The sequence below is a fragment of the Nycticebus coucang genome, chromosome 10, assembly GCF_027406575.1.
Source record: "Nycticebus coucang isolate mNycCou1 chromosome 10, mNycCou1.pri, whole genome shotgun sequence".
Taxonomy (NCBI): domain Eukaryota; kingdom Metazoa; phylum Chordata; class Mammalia; order Primates; family Lorisidae; genus Nycticebus; species Nycticebus coucang.
In genome coordinates, this window is record NC_069789.1 from 124,154,356 (window position 1) to 124,175,121 (window position 20,766).

The 20,766-nt window shown below is 54.5% G+C and overlaps 1 protein-coding gene across 8 annotated transcripts in view; it reads right to left on the reverse strand.

Moving 5' to 3' along the window:
• Positions 1–6,362: 6,362 nt before the first annotated feature.
• Positions 6,363–20,766, reverse strand: part of PAK4 (p21 (RAC1) activated kinase 4) — a 50,755-nt gene continuing 36,351 nt past the window's right edge. For 4 of the 8 annotated variants that reach the window (XM_053606622.1, XM_053606625.1, XM_053606627.1 and 1 more), the window contains 9 exons: positions 16,502–17,320; positions 16,141–16,395; positions 12,999–13,457; positions 12,389–12,811; positions 11,085–11,218; positions 10,760–10,886; positions 9,563–9,688; positions 7,873–8,007; positions 6,363–7,307 (listed from right to left, as the gene is read on the reverse strand). In XM_053606622.1, the coding sequence (XP_053462597.1) occupies positions 7,152–7,307; positions 7,873–8,007; positions 9,563–9,688; positions 10,760–10,886; positions 11,085–11,218; positions 12,389–12,811; positions 12,999–13,457; positions 16,141–16,344 (1,764 nt within the window). In that variant the 5' untranslated portion in view covers positions 16,345–16,395; positions 16,502–17,320 and the 3' untranslated portion in view covers positions 6,363–7,151. The remainder of the gene's footprint in view (positions 7,308–7,872; positions 8,008–9,562; positions 9,689–10,759; positions 10,887–11,084; positions 11,219–12,388; positions 12,812–12,998; positions 13,458–16,140; positions 16,396–16,501; positions 17,321–20,766) is intronic. The other 4 variants (XM_053606624.1, XM_053606629.1, XM_053606623.1 and 1 more) reach the window with 3 other exon arrangements.

Genomic DNA, 20,766 nt, shown 5'->3' on the forward strand with positions numbered 1-20,766 from the left:
GCCGGCACCTGTAGTCCCAGCTACTTGGGAGGCTGAGGTAGGAGAATCGCTTGAGCTGTGATGCCACGGCACTCTACCCAGGGCGACAGCTTGAGGCTCTGTCTCCAAAAAAAAAAAATTCAAGAGCTGGGTGGCACCTGTGGCACCAGCCCCATATACCGAGGGTGGTGGGTTCAAATCCAGTCCCGGCCAAACTGCAACAAAAAAATAGCCAGGCATTGTGGCGGCCGCCTGTAGTCCCAGCTACTCAGCTACTCAGGTGGCTGAGGCAACAGAATCGCCTAAGCCCAGGAGTTGGAGAGTGCTGTGAACTGTGTGAGGCCACGGCACTCTACCGAGGGAGATAAAGTGAAACTCTGTCTCTAAAAATAATAATAATAATAATAAAATAAAATTCAAGAGCTTTCAAGAAAAATAGGGGCTTCTCATGAAAAATCAAAACACTTGGCAACCCTCAGTCACCCTGACCTCTAGCTCTGAGTCCTGTTCTGACCAAATCACGATGATGAGTATGGGGGGGATGGGGGAGTGGGAGGGGATGGGACCAACTTTTTCTGTATTTTGTATTGTATTCTTCAACATGTAACCAATCAGTATCTTGTCAATATAGTCAGCCGATCAATCGACCTCAAAAAAAAAAAAAAAAACACTTGGCAACATAAGGCCAAACTCCCTCAAGGTCTCGGTAATGTGAGAATCAACTGCCCTTTAAGTGTGCCCCACTGCACGGCAGTACTCATCTGCTTCCAACACTGATGTCGCCTGCCTCACCACAGGGGCAACTGAGTCTGAGACTCTTGGACAAGGCCGAGGAATCAGGTGGGATCTGCCCTGCTCACTGGTAGTTTCATGCCCAGCCTGAGGCCTGGAGCATGGAAGGCTGATGAGGGACCCTAAGCCCTTTCCCGCCGTGGGCCTCAATCTTTACATCTGTGAAATGGGCTTCCTGCTAAGCGGTGGTGTGTTTGCAAGAGGCAGGCATGAATGACTTACTGTGGCACACAAACTGACTGCTGGGTGGCTGCCCCATGTCCATTCTCCTGTTCTTAGTTCCAGCTATGTGTTATAGTCACCTGGATAATTTTTCTCTCAAATACCTGTGACCAGCCCCCAATCCACATCAAAAGAGGGTGCCCTTTGCTTAGAGAACAAAGCCTCAGTCAGTGCAGCCTTTAAGGCCTTTATTTCTCCCAAGGCCCTCTCCTGTTATTTTTCCCTTCCTCCCCCTCTCTCCTCACCAATAGCCATTCTAACATATAAATGGGTCTCTTCTTTTGGTCTTGAACATGAGGACCGTTGTTTTATGTCCACGACTTATAATTTATACATTAGCTTTGGATCTTATGTTTCCTTTTTCTGTGTCTCACTGGTGTGACTCCCCTCCCCGTGGGCACACTTGGTCCATGGCTCCTGACATCTGCACAGAAATCCTCAAGGGGCACCACCTGTTTGGCCACCTGTCACCCCTGGGGGTGGGGGGGCACATAGGCTGCCTCTAGCTCCTGCCATAGAAATGCTGCTGCAGCGAATGTCCTCATTCATTCTCCCTCAGATCCAGGGAGAATTTCTCCAGAAAGTCACTCAGGGGCGACTATTGTAATTATTGACAGATACGTATGTGCAATACTTGATTTGAGAAGCCGGACTTCTTAGTTTTTATTAGACTCATAGTGTAAAATGACATCTAATTGTTTGAATCTGCACGCATCTGACGATGCAGGAGTTTGAGCAACTGTGCATCCCTTTATTGGCCTTTGGGTTCATTCTTCTCTAAGTGGCCTGTTCATATCCTTTGCCCAATTTTCCAATTAGGGTTGCTCTCTTTTTCTGGTTAAGAAGATGTCTTGGGCCGGGCACAGTGGCTCATGCTTGTAATCCTAGCACTCAGGGAAGCTGAGGCAGGTGGATTGCCTGAGCTCACAGGTTTGAGACCAGCCTGGGCAAGTGCGAGACCCTGTTTCTAAAAATAGCCAGGTGTTTTGGCAGGTGTCTGTAGTCCCAGCTACTTGGGAGGCTGAGGCAAGAGAATTGCTTAAGCTCAAAAGTTTGACGTTGCTGTGAGTTATGATGCCATGGCACTCTACCATGGGTGACAAAGTGAGACTGTCTCAAAAAAAAAAAAAAGATGTCTCGGCCAGGTTTGGTGGCTCATGCCTGTAATGCTCACATTCTGGGAGGCCAAGGTGGGAAAAGTGCTTGAACTCAGGAGTTTGAGACCAGCCTGAGCTAGAGTGAGATCCCACCTCTACAAAAAGTAGAAAAATTAGCCAAAAGTGGTGGTATACACTTGCCCCCAGGTACTCAGAAAGCTGAGGCAGGATGATCTCTAGAGCCCAGGAGTTTGAGGTTGCAGGGAGCTATGATAACACCACTGCACTCTAGTCAAGGTGACAGAGCTAGACCCTGTTAGCCTGCGGGCCAGAGAGAGGTGTGTTTACAGAGACCCAGCATGAGTGATTTAAACAGGACAACAGGTGTGGTAGCTCATGCCTGTAATCAAAGCACTCCGGGGAGGCCCAGGCAGGTGTATTGCCTGGCTCACAGGTTCAAGAACAGCCTGAGCAACACCAAGATCCCATCTCTAAAAGTAGCTGGGCGTTGTGGCAGGTGCCTGTAGTCCCAGCTACTCAGGAGGCTGAGGCAAGAGAATTGCTTTAGCCCAAGAGTTTGAGGCAGCTGTGAGCTATGACACCACAGCACGCTACCGAGGTCAACAAAGTGAGACTGTCCCAAAACAAAAACAACAAAACAAACAAACAAAAAAAACAACAGTGGCTCCCAAAGTGGAGGTTCCAGTCCAACATCATCTGTGGGAAATTGACATGCAAATTCCTGGGTCCCACCACTGGATGAATCAGAAACTCTGGTGGGGCCCAGGAATCTGCATCTTAAGCCCTCCAAGGCATTCTGATGCCTGCCCAAGTTTGGGAATCCCTGAGAACCAACTTTATTTTTTCTTTATGTGTTCCTTTGGAATTTTGTTTAAAAATCCTTTTTGGCACACCAGTCGCTTTCCTCTATCAACTTTGTGTTTTACTTCTCAGATCTTTATCCACCCAGAGAAAAGAGTTCAGTAGAACTGAGATAATGAAAACGTTCACTATCTGTACTGTCCAGTCTCTAGCCACTGGCCATGTGTGGCAATTGAACATGTGAAATGTGGCAAGTGCAACTGAGGGAATGTATGCTTAGTTTTAGTTCGCTTTAAAATCAAATGGGTGGATTTCTTGACCTCAGGAGTTCAAGACAAGCCTGAGCTAGAGCGAGACACTATCTCTACTAAAAATAGCAAGAACTAGCCAGGTGTTGTGGCAGGCGCCTGTTGTCCCAGCTACTTGGGAGGCTGAGGCAGGGAATCACTTGAGTCTGAGTTTGAGGCTGCTGTGAGCTATGATGCTACAGCACTCTAAAGAGGTTGACCAAATGAAACTCATGTCTCAAAAAAAAAAAAAGATAATCAAATATCCATGTGACTAGTGAGCACTGTACTGGACAGCAGAGATCCAGGCTTCCCTTTTGTTGTAGTTTTAGGTAGGGACGTAGTTTTATTCTCCATGAGCCCATTTATTAAACAATCTCTTTCCCTCCTGTTATTTGTGGGGGCCATCCTTATCATGTATGAAGCTCCTACATACATTAGGGTCTGCTTCTGGGCTCTCTGTTCTGTCTCTAAATCAGAATTTCCAGGGTGATGCCCAGCATGTGTAATGAGCAGCAGGGTAGAGAATCACGACTGCATAGTAATAGTGTGTAGTTAGACACAGCCGCCCAGAATAGACTCCGTTTCCCAATCTCATTTCTTGGTGCGGCTGTGTGACTAAGCTCTGGCCAGTGATATAATGGGGAAACTTCTGGGTCAAGTCCTTGAAAGGGAGGGCCTTCCTCTTCCCCTTGCCCCCTTCTGATGGTGATGAGTCATCTTACACAGGGAGGGGCACTGGTCCCAAGATGAAGGAACAAGGACCCCAGGATTCTAATTCTCACACATCTCAGCCTTTTACATGAGGGCAGTTGTGATTCTCAGGGGCTCCCAAACCTGAGCAGGCATGGAGTGCCCTGGATGGCTTACTAAAATGCAGATTGCTAGGCCCCACCAGAGTTTCTGATTCAGCCAAGGGTGGGGCCCAGGAATTTGCATGTCATGTTCCACTGATGCTGCTGGACTGGGACCTCCACTTTGGGAGCCACTGTGGTCCTGTTTAAATCACTCATTTTGGGTCTCTGTAAACACACCTCTCTTTGGCCAGCAGGCTAACGGGGGAGTGGGGGGGGGGGTGTCTCTGCCACAGACTGGAAGACTAAGACCTGTCTCAGGACACACGTTAAAAACACAAACACTAAGGAAAGCTGATTAGCCAAAAAAGGGCCTATGCATACTTTCTGTGGTGTCTGAAACCACAGATAAGCAAAAAAAGTGCTCACAAAATCAGCATGTGGCCTTGGCTGCAGGTTGCACACCCAGTACATCCCTGACTCTCCCTCCTGGCCTGTGGGTGTGGATACCGACACCCAAGGTATTTCCTGTCCTGCTGAGTTGACACTCGTTCTTGCGGAGTGACGTGTCTGGCCAATTAAGTGTGGACAAAGCGAATCCTCCAGTGCCATGCAGCTACTGTGTGGCCCACACTTGCCCTCCTAAGTGTTCCCCTATTCTGCTCAAGCTGAAGCCTGAAAAACTGTCTTGTAGACTCCCTGGCCAGGTCAGTGAGACCACAGGGCAGGAAGCTGAAGAAGCCATTCTGCTCTGGCCAAGCAGAGGCAAGCCTGGCCTTCCTTGAGTCATACAGGTGGCAGTGGCTTCCTAACTTTAATGATATCGGGGTACCTGGTTTTTAACTAATCCGTCACCTATATTAAATCTGCCCCTCCTCCATTCAAAACAATTAGAGGGGTCTGTTTCCCTGACCTACCACTGACTGTTCCATGAGACCTGCGTCTGCACAGGCAACAGTGGCAGGAGCAGCACTGGGGAGGAACAGCGCCTGGGGGAGCAGCTCCCACTGCGCCACCAAAGGCCACCTCTTCAAACTGCACTGAAGGAGGTGCCCAAACCAGCAGAGCCACTGTGGGGTCAGACAGATTGGATGGACCGGGGCAGGTGGCTTTCTACCTCCAAGCCTGGGGAGTGGGCACCTCCTAGAGCTGTTCTCAGCGCCCTGTGGGACTCACTGAAGCCAGTGGCTCCCTTCCATTATTTGGTTTTGGAGTCTCATCATACCAGCCCCCTAAAATGAACTGGGGGCCATCTTCTACTTTCTCCATACCTGCTCCTTCTGTTTGGTAGATCCCATTTGCAAGCATTCTGAGCCCGAAGCTTTTTATTTGGTGTGTGCTAGAGTATCATCTTGGTCTTGTTTTTTGTATCTTTTTCTGCCAACTCTGCATTTCCCCCCAGTAATGTACCTGCTTCACCTAGGCCTCACGCGTCCCTACAGAGCAAGCGCTGCCTGCACTGTCCTGTTTGAATCTGTGATGATCTATCTAGGTCACGTATGCACTAGCCACAGGCCCTGCCACAGAAGCAGTGCCCAGACCCCTAGGGGAGGCCAGGAACTGCAGAACGGGGTCCCGGGACCGGGAAGGAGAGCCAGGCAAACGAATCTCTGCCCTCACCATTTGCTTCCCACCAACACTGCCAGGCGGCCCTGGAGGTGGAGCTGGCCCTTCGTTCTCTCACTCACACCCCCAGGAGGTGGCACTGCTTCTGTCCACCTCTCAGGGTATAGGAGAAGATGCAAGAAGTGAAGCCCAGCAGGGCCTGAGTGGCAGGACGTGCCCAGAATATAAAAGTGCTGTTGTCACCTCCATGTCAGCCAGACTCCTTCCGCCATTGCTGGGCCCCACCAGGCTCAGCTCCCAGGCACCGGGGCTGCGGGGTAGCTCTGAGCGGGCAATTCAAGGTCAACCAGCTTCAGTTAATCCTCCTCAAAAGCCCATCTGCCCACTGACCAATTTGCCAAACAGCCAATTTACTAACTTAGTTGTTCAAGGTCAGTTCCCACTCCCCAAACACACTCAAGAAGATCTTTATAGGGCGGCGCCTGTGGCTCAAGGAGTAGGGCGCTGGTCCCATATGCCAGAGGTGGCGGGTTCAAACCCAGCCTTGGCCAAAAACCAAAAAAAAAAAAAGAAGATCTTTATAAGTTTCCAGGAAATCACAGATTTGGTAAATTGGTCACCATGGCAAGCTAGCAGCTTCCAGGGTAGAGGCCAATCTTGTGGTCACCCTCCCACCCATACCAGTCCCATCCTGCCCTTGGGGCCACCTGGGGTAGCCAGGCCTCTCGCCTGACTCCAGACCACTTCTCCGCAAATTCCCACCCAAGATGGCCAAGCAGGGGTCCCCACATACCACACACATGAAACAAGACAATGTTTTAATTGTAAAACTAACTTTAGGGGTGGGCGGGGCTGCGTTGACCGTGCAGGAACCTGATCCTTCAGGCAGTGGTTCTGTCTCCGGTGCCACCGCGCAGGACAGGGACCATCAGTCCCCATGTTGGGGCAGGGGTTCGAGTGTTATAAAATGACAATATAAATAGACGTCTAGAAAAGAGGCTGTCCAGGTGCAGTAGTCATTTGCTGCAGAGGCTGGGGGTGGGTAAAGGCCCCGACCCCTGTCTCCCATCCAGAGAGGTGTGCAGGGCTACAGGAAAAGGCCACTCTTCGGACATTCATGATCAACCCCCCCGCAATGGCTCAGGGGGAAAGGGGGCTGGAAGTCAGGCAAGGTGTCAGAAACACACACTTGCAAGCTATAGGACAGAGTAACTGGACCTTCAGCACACACACATATGCACACTTGCGCGCGCACGCGCACACACACACACATACACACCTCTTTCATAGTGTTCTCTCCACCCTCAGCAACCCCCGCTGCAGGTTTCCAGTGATCGGAGGACCACCTGTCCTTCCTGGAGACAGAAGAACATGGGGAGGACCTGGGATCCTCACTTACTCCCATGGTCACTGTGATTTTTTAAGTCATAAAATCAAAACCAAAGTTCAGTAGTGGGGTCCCTTACACCCACTCCCAGCAAAGAGGGTTGTGCCATACGGAGTGTTTCCTGGGCCAGGAAGAGTGGCCCTACTGGCCTTGGAGGGCTGGGGCGACCCAAGGGGCTCTTTGGTTCAGGGGCAGGCCCTGGGCCTCATCTGGTGCGGTTCTGGCGCATGAGGGGCACGATGCTGGCAGGCGGCCCCGCCTTGGCCAAGAATGGATGCTTCAGCAGCTCTGCTGCGGTGGCCCTCTGTGCAGGGTCGCGCACCAGCAGGCGGTCCAGGAAGCCCTTCAGGGATGGTGAAACCTGTGGGAAGGAAGGGGTAGAAGTTCCCTGGTACTGGATTGGGTATCAGCTCGCTGTTCACCTGCTGTGGGGCTAAGATTTTCTTCTCCTCTAAATGGGCCGAGGACACCAACCGCCCAGAGAGGGAGCACAGAGGGCATGGGTGTCTAAAGTTTGACCCCAGGGGCAGTGACAAAGTCCCTGGATTTCATTTCTTCCCCATGGTCGTGTTTTGGCAAAGAGTTGGCAGCAGCTAGGTCCTGGGGGAATAATGCCTTTCCTACCCTGTGTGTTCTCTACCTCTAACTGCCCAGATCTACCTGAGGCAGGGCAGGGCCAGGATTTGGGTCCAAGTGTGTGCTCTGCCAGGCCAACCTAAGCACAGGGCACCCATAGGCACTATTGTTTCTGTTGCTCAGTCCCCACATAAGTCTGTTTGCAGACAAGACCTGGGGTGGGGGCAGCCCAACACACAGTCTGCACCATCCCTAGACCACTGAGGTGACAATGTCATCCACACCCCTCACTCTGCCTGGTGCCAGCACCTGCTTGCTAGAGCACTGCCTCCATACCGGCAGGGGCCTACCTTGTGCAGGTTCTTTAGTCGAGGTGGCAGGTTGTCCCGAATCATCTTCATCGCTTTGAGAGGTGGCTCATTGAAGTAGGGTGGCTCCCCATCCACCATCTCGATCACCATTACTCCTAGTGACCAGATGTCTACCTGGTGTGAGAGGAGGGACAGCAGGGCTGAGCAGTGGAAGGACGGCTAGTCCTGGAATTAACTCAGGGAAGAGTGTCCCCTGTTCTGCTCTTGACTCTGCTCCTGGAGTCCCTGGCCCTGGAACACCCTCCAGGACACACAGCCAGCTAGATCCCACACATTCCTCCTGGGAGCCCTTGAAAGCTGTTGCTCACCCAGTACCACACACCTCACCCCTGGCAAAGCTGGCTTCCTCTGGTGAGACCCCTGCCCTCCCTTGTCAGTCCATGTAGCATCTGGTGGTAGGTGCATGACCCAGGTTGCATCAGCAGCACGGCTGGGACACCATGATCAGCTCAGGAACAGGCACATGACCCAACGTGAGCCGATCAGAGTCAACTCGGGACTTCAGCCAAAATACCCAGCAAAATGGTGGAGGTGGGGGAGCTCAGGGACAGGGAGATGCTTCCCAGAGTGACCAGGGGTTGTCTTGCCCCCATAAGGGGACAGCCTGCCCAAGTACAATGCTGAGAAAATTGGAGCTGGGGAGGAAAAGAGACATGGATGACCGTGCGTGAAGCCTATCCATCCCTTATATCACTGTTCCATTTGAGTTGGGTCTTTGACCCTCATAGGCAATCCTCACCAAGCTGTCCCCTCAGATTCTTACATCAGCCTTCCTCCCCAGTGTGACCTTGACTTAGCCTGAGGTCACCCATGATGTACTCTCCAGGGCACCTTTCTCATGGCCAGGGGTCAAGTCTTGTTGACCAACTGGTGGAGGAATCCTCGGGCCCACGGGCCACAGCTCACAGGCCTCAGAGCAGGAGGCAAGTGAAGCAGGTAGGAGGGATGGGTGGGGACTGCCACCAGGGCAAAGGCACCACTTTGTCACTCCTTAGCACTGCTGACTGCTGCCAAGTAGGAATTTGGTCTCCATGTGGCCAGATCTCCTGGCTTTCCAAAAGAAGAAATTCTGTGTGTGAGCTCTCATTTTAAAATGTTTGCAAGAGCATCTCTAAGGACCGGGTGTGGTGGCTCCTGCCTATAATCCTAGTACTCTGGGAGGCTGAGGCAAGAGGATTGCCTGAGCTCAGGAGTTTGAGACCTGCCTGAGCAAAAGCAAGAGCCTATCTCTACCAAAAATAGAAAAACTAGTCAGGCATTATGGCAGGAGCATATAGTCCCAGTTACTCGGGGAAGCTGAGGCAAGAGGATCACTGTGAGCTATGACGCCATGGCACTCTAGCTAGCCAGAGTGACAGAGTGAGACTCTGTCTCAAAAAAAAAAAAAAAAAAAAATATAAAGCATCTTTAGGCTGTACCAGCCAGAAGTCTGTGGCCTTGGCACCAGGCTGTCAGGCAGGGCCTATGGCCACTTCTGCTCAGTATTTTATCCCTCCTCCCAATCATGTGGCTTGGCCCAGAACTAGTAATCAGTAATGAATGAATAAATGCATATGTGAAACTGTCCCTGGCAACCCACTCCCCAAACTGAGCCCTGTACCACCCCACCCCGGGCTATCAGTGTGAACCTGTGCTGACAGCAGGACAACCAGGTCATTTCTGGGCTCACCTCTGGCCCATAGGGAAGCCGGGAGATGAGCTCTGGGGCCATCCAGTAAGGTGTGCCGACCAGTGACTTCCTCCGTGGCACCTCCTTGCTCACCTGGGCACAGAACCCGAAGTCTGACAGCTTCACCTGGGGCAGGACAGAAGCAGCAGGGTCAGAGATGCTGGCATGCAGGAGGGCGAGCAGAGCACCTATTAATTCCATGGCCTTAGATAGGATGTACAGCATAGAGGTAAGAACTGGGCTCTGGAGCCAGACCACTGGAGGGCTCTACCACCTTCTTGCAGGGGTCCTCAGGCATGTCACCTCCCCTAAGGTCACATCATCTGCCCTCCTGGCAGACACTAACCAGGTACCCTGCAGTTCTTGGGAGAAGTGGCCTGAGTGCTGTAGAGACCAAAGGGTCTAAAACCCTGTGCCCTGGGCTGTGCCCTGATTCCCTGGAGGCTGCAAGTCTTCAGTTCACAGGTTGAAGAGGACACTGCCTGCCTCAAGGATTTTCACCTTTTTTGGAACTGTAGGCTCTTTTCAGACTCTTGAGGATGTCTATAGGTCTTCTTGTCCCCAGAAAACACCCACGTAGTGAGCATACAATTCCAGGTGGCTCACATATGTTGCCCCGAACACATCTGTAGACATCCTTTGATTTTCATGGATGCTCAGTGAAACAGAGCTCTCCTAATCCGCCTCGACTGACTGCTGGAGCTTAACTTTCCTTGAGGTAAGGGGCAGAACTCCCATCTTCTTCAATAATTTTGTGAAAAGTCAAGGGCCATCTCACAAAAAATCCAGTCTCCCATGGATGATAAATGCAAGCTCTGGGCAACGAAAGGCTCGCCCATGGCCCCAGATTCAGAACCTCAGTCCAAAATATGAGCAAAGACCAGTGCCCACAGCCTACCCTGGGTGGTTGGCTGGAAGCTGGCTTTCAGGGGAGGAGGAAGCATGTGGCTAGGGCTGTGGCTATCTGCCCAAACCTGTCCCCTCTGGCCCAGGGATGCATTAACAGTTCCTAGAATCTTATGCTGATGGCAGAACGCACTGCCCCCCCCACCCCCACCCTGCCAGCCTGCCCCCTCCCACTACCGACCCTTGACTATTCTGTGAGGAACAGATGAACTTACTGCTCCTCCAGCCACTGAACTGAGGAGCAGAGCCTGTCCACCCTAACACAGGCACTGCAGCCACCCGCCTCCTCACCCTGCCATCGTGGGTCAGCAGGATGGAGTCACTCTTGATGTCCCGGTGAATGACGCCCTGGGCGTGGAGCACAGACAAGGCTTGCAGCACGGCCAGGCACACCGCAGCAATCTGCTCCTCGTTCATCCTGCGCAGGGTGGGGGTGAGCTCTGGGCAGACAGGACCCCTGGGGTCTGAAGACATGACCAACCCCAGGGGATAGAGCTGCTGGCTTTGAGAAGACCAGGCCCACCCTAAGTGGTCTGAAGGAGACTCAGCTCTGCGACAGGAGAGGTCTGAGGACCCCTGCCTTCCCTATGGGGAGGAGCCAGCTGCCCCGCAGTACCTGGTGTGGGTGACGATGTCAGTAAGGGCACCTCCTTCCAGGAACTCCATCACCACCCAGAGCTCGTCGCCCACTAGGTAGCTGTTATACATCTCCACCACGTTCTCATGCTGGTAGTCCCGCATAATCACCACCTAGACAGGAGACCAGGTAAGCACCAGCCCCACCTCCAGACCGCCACAGACACCCTGCTTCCCTCTGCAGCCTGCCTGGCTCCTCCTCTCACTTCTGTTACTCCGGGTCACCTGGACTGCCCACCCCGCTGCCAAAGCCAAGCAGAGCTGGAAGCTAGCTTGAGGCCTACTACCACCCTTCTGGGGATGTACCCCACCTCATGGACACACCCATCTCTGATCAATCCTAGGCTGGTCTCTGAGTGGCCCTGAGGAGCAGGCTGGCGTTGGCCATGGGAGGAAGGAGCAGTGTCCGAGTTCAGGGTTGAGATAAGGACAAGCAAGTCAAGGTTAGAAGAAAAGGTGTGCATGTGCGGGAGGATGAGGGACTCTGCATTAGGAGTTCATGGTGCTGCTGGAGCACCATAATTCAGCAGGGGGACATGTTAGGGTACGGTCAGTAGACAAAGGGCTGAGAGGAGGGACAGGGAGGGAGTGACCAGTGCCTGGACAACCCCCAGGCCTCATACCCTCCCGGGGCTCCTGCTTCAGCACGAGACTGGGCTGCTTACACACAGATGCCTCTTGGGAAGGAGCCAGGAGTCTGCCTTTGTAACAAGTTCCCTGGCAAAGAGGCCACCTATAACCAAAGCTGGAAGATGAATAAAACCAAGTGCCTAGAAGGACACCAGACCAAGAAGAGCCTGACGTGGTGGTCATGGATGCCAGGAAGGGCCCTTTGGCTGCTGTGTGCAGAGTGCCAAAGGGACACCCAAAAGGGCAGGCTAGGGCAAGAACCCTGAGCAAGAGAGAGGGACTGCAGAGGAGCAGTGGAAAGAGTGCACTGTCTCGGGGCTGACGGGCTGCAGGCGGGGGGCACAGGAGACAGGGAACCTGAGGAGGAGCAGGCATGGAGGAGCAGTAGGCCAAGGGACCCAGTGTCTGGGGCTCAGGGGAAGAGGCATGGGTGTGAGTACTGTTAGGACAGAGGCAGGGACCTTCAGCTCGGGACAGAGGAGATGGCCTAGGGAAGAGTGTGAGCAGGGAGGAAAGGAGAAGGACCAAACCCCACCTTAGGTTCTCCCCCTCCTGTCCTCCCTCACCCCTTCCAGACCTGGCCCAGAGTGAAAGAGCATAGCCAGAGAGGTGGAGGCAGGGCTGAGGGGCCATGCCCGCCCACCACCCACCCACCTCGTTGAAGAGCAGCTCTCGTCTCTGCTGCTTGCGCAGGTCCATCTTCTTGACAGCCACTAGCTTGCCCGAGCTTCGCACAGTGGCAATGCACACGATGCCCGTAGAGCCCTCGCCAATCTTGATGAAGTTGTCTAGGTAGGAGCGAGGGTCGCCTGGGTCCACTACCAGCTGCAGGGCAGCCCGGAACTGCTCATGGGACACTCGCTGTGGTTCTCGCTGTGGTGAGCGGGGACCGGGAGGCCCAGGGGCAGCAGGGGTGGCGGGGGTATGGGCTGGAGGGGCCAGCTGAGGCTCGGAGGCATGGGGGCCCAGCATCCCAGAGCCAGGGGGGCCACGGATGTGGGTGGGAGGCCGGGAGGACTGGGGGACAGCCAGGCCCCCTGTTGATGGCCCATTAGGGGCCATGTCTCGAGGCTCTCCCTGAAAGAGAAAAGAGCAGCAGCTGTCAGTAGAGGGCCCCAAGGGCCAGCTCTGCTCACTGAACAAGAGAGGCCCAGCTATGGGACAGACATATGGGTGGTCAGGATGAGAAACACGGGGGTCAGGGGTTGGGAACAAGGGAAGTGACTGGGAGGGGACAATGGGAAGTCCTAGGGGGGTGGGTTACCTGGGCACCCCGGGATGAGTGGTCCGTATCGGCCCGAGGGTACGTGTTAAAGGGCCGGCCAGCTGCCAGTTTCGCCCCACTGGCCAGACCAGCAGGTTGGGGGGTGCCAACATCAGGCCCAGAGAGGGGGCGTTTGTCCCGGGAGGGCTCTTGGGGCCCCCCTGAGCCCTCCCTGGAAGACTTGGGCCTCTTCTCTGGCCCTACCCGCCGCCTGTCACCACTGCTGCCACCAGCCTCACTGTGACTGGTGTTCCGGCCTCGGCCGCCCGCCTTTTCTGGGCCCCCTCGGGCCATGGTGGCCTGCTCCTCTGGCATCCCATTTTCCTGGCAGGCACGGGCGGGTGGTGGTGGACTGTCTCTCCTCAAAGAGTTGGAGCGTGTCACCGACATGTTCTCAAACTCGTCCAGCAGCAGTGTGAGGGCCCCATCCTTGGCACCTTTGCTGCCCCGCACGATGGTCTGGGGTCCAGGGCAATGGCGGGGTGGGGGCCGGGCAAGGAGCAGGGGGACACAGGATGTGCATCCAACACACAGGGACAGGACAGGACAATACACACAGAAGACAAGACAGAGACGGAATGAAGAGATGCCATGGGTGATGAGGGAGTGGGCTGGAGGGGCGGCGCTCTACCCCATGGAGGACTTAGCTGCAAGAGGGGACATGAAGGAGTAACCTCCATGGTCAGCCTATCCCCCCCAGTCCGGGTGGCACCTCTGGATAGTGTCCCCCTTGTTTTCTTCCTGCTTCCCAGACTGAGGGGAGAGTCCCGCCCTGTGGGGTGGACAAGAGGGAGGGTAGAAGCCAACTCGCCCATAATGAGCTCTGGAGAGCTGTAGATGACAGGATGCCAGTCCAGGGCACTGCCTGGCACTTCCTCCTCTGCAGGCTGCCAAGGTCATTAACCCTCAAACCATACTCTCTGCTTCCCTGAAGGCCAATGGTGGGGTACACGTACAGTCAGAAAGGTCTGGGCCTAGAGGGCACAAGGGTCCTGGGAGCCAAGTGGCAAATGCATTGGGGACTGGGCTGAGTGCCAAGTGTATCCTGAATCCACCTCGTCCTCACCCTCCACGGCTGGTGTCCTGTTTCCCTTAACCTTCAAGTACTGGAGTTGTGGACTCTGCTCTCCCCACCCACCACCTCAGCTCCATGTACACGGGTCACTTTGCTGCTCCTCTGACACACCAGGCATGTTGCCACCTCAGGGCCTTCACACTGGCAGGTCCCTCTGCCAGGAACACCTTACCCCGGGTTCCCATGGCCTCCTTCCTCCTTTCTTTCATATCTTTGCTCAAAATTCAGCTTCACAGCGAGGCTTCTGGTGGTCAGTCTAAAATGCCAGCCCCACCCCTCCCGGCCCCCATCCCTGCTCTCTCTTCTCTCTAAAGCACCTGTCACCAGCTGACATAAAGCACATGCGTATCTGTCCATTGCTGGGTCTACCCAGTGGAATATTCCTGAGGGCGGCAACTGTTTTTTCTGTTTCTGGTCCTGCTACATCTCGACACCCAGACCAGCACATAGGAGGTGCTCAATAACATTTGCTGAACCAGGGAGGGAGGGAGGTGGAGCATTCCACACTGGGCAGAGGCCACAGCGATAGAAGCCCTGCTCCACAGTTGTCCATTGCTGGCAGGCAGGGACATGAGCCTAGGACTACTACATGTCCAGAAGCCAGAGGACTTCCTCTAATGTATAAAAAAATGATCCCATAAAATTCATCCACAGGCCACAGGCCTCTCCTGGGCCATGGCTGCCAGCCTGGAAGCTGGCCTTGCCCGGGGCCCCAGGATGGCAAGGCAGACACATGGCCAGACTTTGGCATCAGAACAAGTGGTTAAGAGGGCCCTGGGAGGACTGGGGAGATTCCCAGCCAAGAGCTGCAAATACAAGTACCCACAAGGCCCCAGGACAGGGGCTCTCTGTTTGAAGTAAGCCAACATGCCTCTTCTTCCAGGTGGACACAGACACAGGCAGGCCCAGCATCCTGACCCAGGCAGGAGCTGTGGCCCAGTATGGACACAAACTACACACAAGTGGCCACAGAGCCAGGTGAGGCATGGAGCTGGGGTGGGTTGGGCAAGGCCTTCAACAGCTCTGGCTAGTCTGTCATAAGAAGCCAAAAAAGAGAGATATAGATGTGAAGCCTCTTGCTTTTTTAAGTAGTGGCCAAGAAAAAGTATTTCAAAGCACTGTGTGTGGGCCACACAAACACCCCAGTGGGCTGCCAGATAGAGGTTCTGCGCTTGTGCCTATGGCCAACTTGCTGACCTCAGGCCTCCTCACCAGGCAGGGGAAAAGAGGAGGTGAGTCAGTGGTAGGCTTGCCCCCAGGCACTGTGCCCACCAGGCACACCCATCTCCACCCCCCTTGGAACAAGCCTGGCAGCATTCCCCCTGGTCTGCAGCCCTTCCTGGTCCCCACTGCCCTTGGGATAAAGTCCACACTCCAAGGCTAGCTTCCCAAGGCCCAACCTGGGCTCTCTCTGCCACCAGGCCAGCCTTGCTGCTGGCCATGCCTGGACACTAGAACCACAATTCAGAATTTCACATGGAGACAGGATGGGGAGTTAAAAGCATGAGCCTTAGAAACAGACCTCCATTCAAATCTCCACCCTGCCATTTTGCTCACAATGGCAGGAAAAAAACCCAAACGAAAACCCCCAGTGTTTCCCAGGAGCATTTCCTTCACTAACCCCGGGGTCCCATTTGCCTCAATTCTTATTCCTCATTGGCCCTCAGGGCTTGTGGTACAGGTGCCCCAAATTCTGAGAAGCTTGTCTGGACCTCTGGTCTGGGTCAGTCCCCCCATCCGCACCCTGACCACCTGATGCTGTCACTGTCTGGGAATAATCTGTGCCGCTCACTGCCACAGGCACTCTGGAAGGGCTCAAAGACAGGTGTGGGAACAGGAGCATGGAGCTCCAGGAGAAAGCAGGACTGGAGGCCGGTGTGGGGAGAATCACAGGGGCATGTGGGGGGAAGGGTGGGTCAGAAGCCACCTCCAGGCCCAGGATTAGGGTGTCTCTGTTAAGGTCAGTGAGGAGGAGGAGGAGGTGTGAAGGTGTAGGCTGCAGAGTCAAGTGTGGGGGTAAGGGCTAGGGCCTCCCTGGGGGGGTCAGCATGGCAGATGTCGGTATACCTTTGGGGCCCCAGGCTGGATGGAGGTGATGCAGGCAGGGTCGACCAGGGGCTTGGGCCGGCGAGCTGACTCCTCGATCAGGCTCTGCCACTGGCGGGGCAGCCCTGTGAACTTCTGTTCATTCTGGTCAAAGCCCGTGTGCACGCGGTGCTCAAAGTTGGATGGTGCTGAGATCTCCACCCGCTTCTTCTTCTTCCCAAACATGGCGCTGAAGCCTCAGCACCACGTGGGCTCAGACTTGGGCTCCTACCAGGCCTGTGGGCGAGAGGTAACAACAGGGTAAAGTGTCAGGTGATTTGAACCTGCCCATTTCTCTCCCTCTTCCGCCCATGCCCTGGGCCCAACCATCCCTGTCTCCCACCTGGAATGGGAGATGGCAGCCTCCTTCAGGGTCTCTGTCTTCAGCACCCCCAATCTGTGCCTCACATGCAGAGAGAGGGGGCCTGTGGACATCCACATCAGGTCACATCTCTCCCCTGCTCAGATCCTCCGGCCCCCATTTCCTCTCTCAGAGTACTCAGCAAATCCTTTTCTGACCACCCTGAGGAAACGGCCGCAGGTCCCACCACCCTCTACACATCACCTTCACAGCACATGGAAGCTGTGAAAATTCTGCTGTTCGTTCTGTATTTGCTGGTTCTATGTCCACACCCCACCACTAGAATGTCTCACCTGCTCAGTCCCCCCGTGTCCCACCTCACATCTGGCCTGTGTGCTCAGTGAATGGTGCCACCGGCTTGGCCACAAGCACCCCAGCTCACCCAGGCCTGAGTCTGGGCTGAGAACACCATGCACTTTGGTTACTCCCTCAGCAGATAGTTTCTGAGACCTGCCGTAGAAGGATACCCAGCCACCCTCACTGTGACACTCCCTTATCATTAGGATGGTAATAATAAATGCTGAAGGGGCGACATGCTGATAGTGGCATCCCACAGGGAGCCCAGAGATGTGATGTGAAGGCCAGAGTGCAATCTCTCTGCCAGGTACTACCTGTGACCTTGAGCAAGTGACTCAACCTCTCTGTGCCATGGATCAACCTTTACAGGGCTGCTGTGAGGAAAAGTAAGTAAATACCAGCCACATGTGGCCCCTAGGTTCACAGAGACCTGATTAGATGCTGGTGGGGCTAGCACTGCCCTCAGGAAGGTGACGTCTTCTCTCGGGTCTCCAGGTTACTCATCTGTAAATGGGAGAAGGCATCTATTCACTTATTCATTCATTCAGTCAATCATAATTCACCAACAGGTCTCTTCTGTGCCCAGCCCTGTGGGGACAGCAGTCACCAAGATAGCTTCTGACCTCGTGGAGTGCTCATGTGGGTCAAACAGACCTGCCACATGGTGAGAGCCCAGAGTGGTTGGGGCTGAAGAGTGCCAGACCCCGCTGGAGGGAATGAGGAGAAAGGTGCTAGGGGGATTTCTATCCATTCCCAGCTGGCTCCCAGCCCTGGCACCTAGCCCAGTAGGTCTTGTGGACCTAGGGAGAGAAAATATGTTCCCAGTGTACCTGGGACCATGTGGTCACTCCAACACCTGCTTCTCAGGCTCCCTTCCTGTGGGAGCAGCTCAGGGAGGGGAGGCTACCACCCCTGGCCGAGGTAAACCATGAATGGGGAGCTTTCCAGGGGAACTGGTTTGGCAGTAGGAGCCCAGTGGGAGGTGGGTGGGGACCTAGCAGCCAACTTGTCTCAACCAGTCCCAACAGGCCAGCAGGTGGTCAGCGCCAGGGCTCTCCCAGCTGACCCCAGGTTTCCCACTTGCTCTGGGGCCTGCCTGAGTCCTTGGGTGAGAGATGGGATAGCCCAGGTCAGGAAAGAGTCCCCTTTGCCTCTGCCCCAGCCACTCCTGGACCCACATGCTAAAACCAAACACCACCCACCCCTCCCTTCTAGCCTCCCTGCCAGTGGCCCTGACCCTGCTCTCCAGTTCACCAGGTTCTTTCTAAATCCAGCTCCTGGAGTGGCAGTCCCCCACCTCCCCCCTCTCCCCTACTCTGTTACTCCAGATCTGTGCCCCATGTCCTATGGCCTCACTGTTTTCCCAGATGTCCCATTTGGCCTGACATCCAGACCCCCTTCTCTCCTTAAACTCTTTTTTTTTTTTTTTATAGTTGGTAAGTTTTTTTTGTTTTTTTGTAGAGACAGAGTCTCACTTTATGGCCCTCTGTAGAGTGCCATGGCCTCACACAGCTCACAGCAACCTCCAACTCCTGGGCTTAAGCGATTCTCTTGCCTCAGCCTCCCGAGTAGCTGGGACTACAGGCGCCCGCCACAACGCCCGGCTATTTTGGTTGCAGTTCGGCCGGGGCCGGGTTTGAACCTGCCACCCTCGGTATATGGGGCCGGCGCCTTACCGACTGAGCCACAGGCGCCGCCCTCTCCTTAAACTCTTTGCCCAGCCCATCCAGCTCCCTCTTCCCACCACGTGGGGGCACCAGGCAGCTCCCCAGCCCTCAGCAGAAACAGAACGAGCCAAGTGACCCCTCACTAACCCAGGAGAGGGAAGAACAGATCCTGCTCAGGATCAAGTTAGGTGAGGACAGCAGGAGGCAGCCTGGACAATGGGGCAGAGGGAGCTGTCCTGGGGCATCTGTTCTCCCCATAGTTCAGAGCCCCCACTGACAAGCACCTCCAAAACACCTCTCACCCTGAAGCCCTGTGTGACCCTGCAGGGTACCGGATATTTGCCTGGGGCCACCCCTTCCCTCTGGGCACGGCATGGAGGGCAGGACAAACAGAGGAACTGGGCATGTTTATAATGACCAGGCAGGAGCCCCACCCTGCCCCTAGCAGGCAACTCCAAACCCTGTGGCTCTCCTACAAGGCCCTCCCACCCCACCATAAATTCTGGGCTCATGGAGGCCACAGCCAGGGCGAGGCCTGGCAGGGAAGGAGAGGAGCTGCCACACAAAGAATGAGGTTCCCAGACCAGCTCAGAGCTTAGGAGGCAGACACTCCAGGCCTCAGAACCCCAGCACGGCTGCTACACACTACACAACCTCACTTCCTGTATCTGTCACGTGGGAACGATCCAACCCAGGCCAGGGACCTCAACACACAGCCCTGGGTAAGCCACTCTGCTGCTGTGTGCCTCAGTTTCCTCCTGTGAATCCTAGAGTTTTTAAATGGAGTCAAAAGACAAGGCACTGAGGCCCTCGGTCAGCACACGCCTCCCTCCTCCCTGCCTGTCCCCCACAAAAGGTCTCTGCTCTGTGCTGGAATGTCCCTGCTCCAATTTTGTCACCCTCTATGTACCTGTCTCTGCTTTATCTTTGCTCACTCCACTTACCACATCCACAGTGATGTCTCTGCTTCTCCCCCTAGAATGCCAGCTCCCTAAGGACAGAGACTGTCATCGTCCTGTTCCCTGCCACACCCCAGCGCCTGGGACCAGGGACCAGAGCAGGGACCTGATGAACAGTTGGTGAACAAAGCAATTCACCTGGACCCGCTGTAGTTCAGCACTGCTCAGAACCTCAGACAAGGCCCTGGCAGCATGTGGCAAACTTTTTTGGAGAAACACCTAGAACCCAGAGGCAGAGGGGGAGCCAGTAACACCAGAGAGCTGGGATGGAAAAGGATTGAGTGTAGCCCCCTGCTACTACCTGGGGTGCAGACACCTGAGTCCAATGTTTTATCCTAAAAATTCAGGTACAGTTTACATCCTACTCTAAGATGTTTATTTCAATTTTAACAAGCTACGAATTCTTTAATATGTAGGACAGGAAGTATCCAACCTGGCCTATCAAAAGCTTCAAAAAATTTCCAGTCACCGCTGCAACCCTCTTATTATACCCTCTGAACCTTTATGAGAAGAAGATGGTACCACAACCCCCAGCCTAAGAGATCCCCTGTGTGACAAACCTGGCTGGGTTGTGTGTGCTCACGGATGCATGCAAAAATCCTTACCTCCTATCCCCTACCCTACCCAGCTCTGAATAAAGCTGCCACCCCTGGGATGGAGGGAGCTGACCCAGCTGGAACCCAGGGGTCCAGGGAAGAACAGGGGATATGGCCAGAGCCACAGCCACCCTCTTTCGTGTTCAACAAAATGAAACCCTAAGCAGGAAGGGGACGAGGCAGAAGGGCGGGGGGGAGTACAGGCCCCAGCCTGTACTCAAGGACTCCACCACTGGTGCCCACTCACCCCTCTGCTAGTCTTTACCTACAACCTGTGTGAAGGCCCCTCTGTGCCTTGGTTTACCCTCACTTTCTGGGTTTGTGCTCTGATGATGGAAGGGAGTATGGCTTACTGTCAGGGAGCCACAGCAGGCTCCTCACCACCCTCTGTGTACCACACCTCCATGCCCCTGCTCACCCCACCATCCTGCATGGCCCTTACCCTCTCCTATCCCACTCTGAGCCTGGTTCCTCTGGGGAGACCTCAGGCTCTGGGACTGACACATCCCTCCGCTCCCTCCTAAGAAAACACTAATCTATCACAAATGACCCATCATACTCGCCATGTACCCCTCCACTCATCAGTATCTACCGAGAGCCTCTAGCCGCGGAAAGAACAGCCAGAAACAGTACTGCTTGGCACAAGGAGAGAAGGAGACTGTTAACACACAAGATCCTTTAAGTCAGATGATAAATGCTATGAGGAGAAGAAAGCTGGGCCCAGGAGG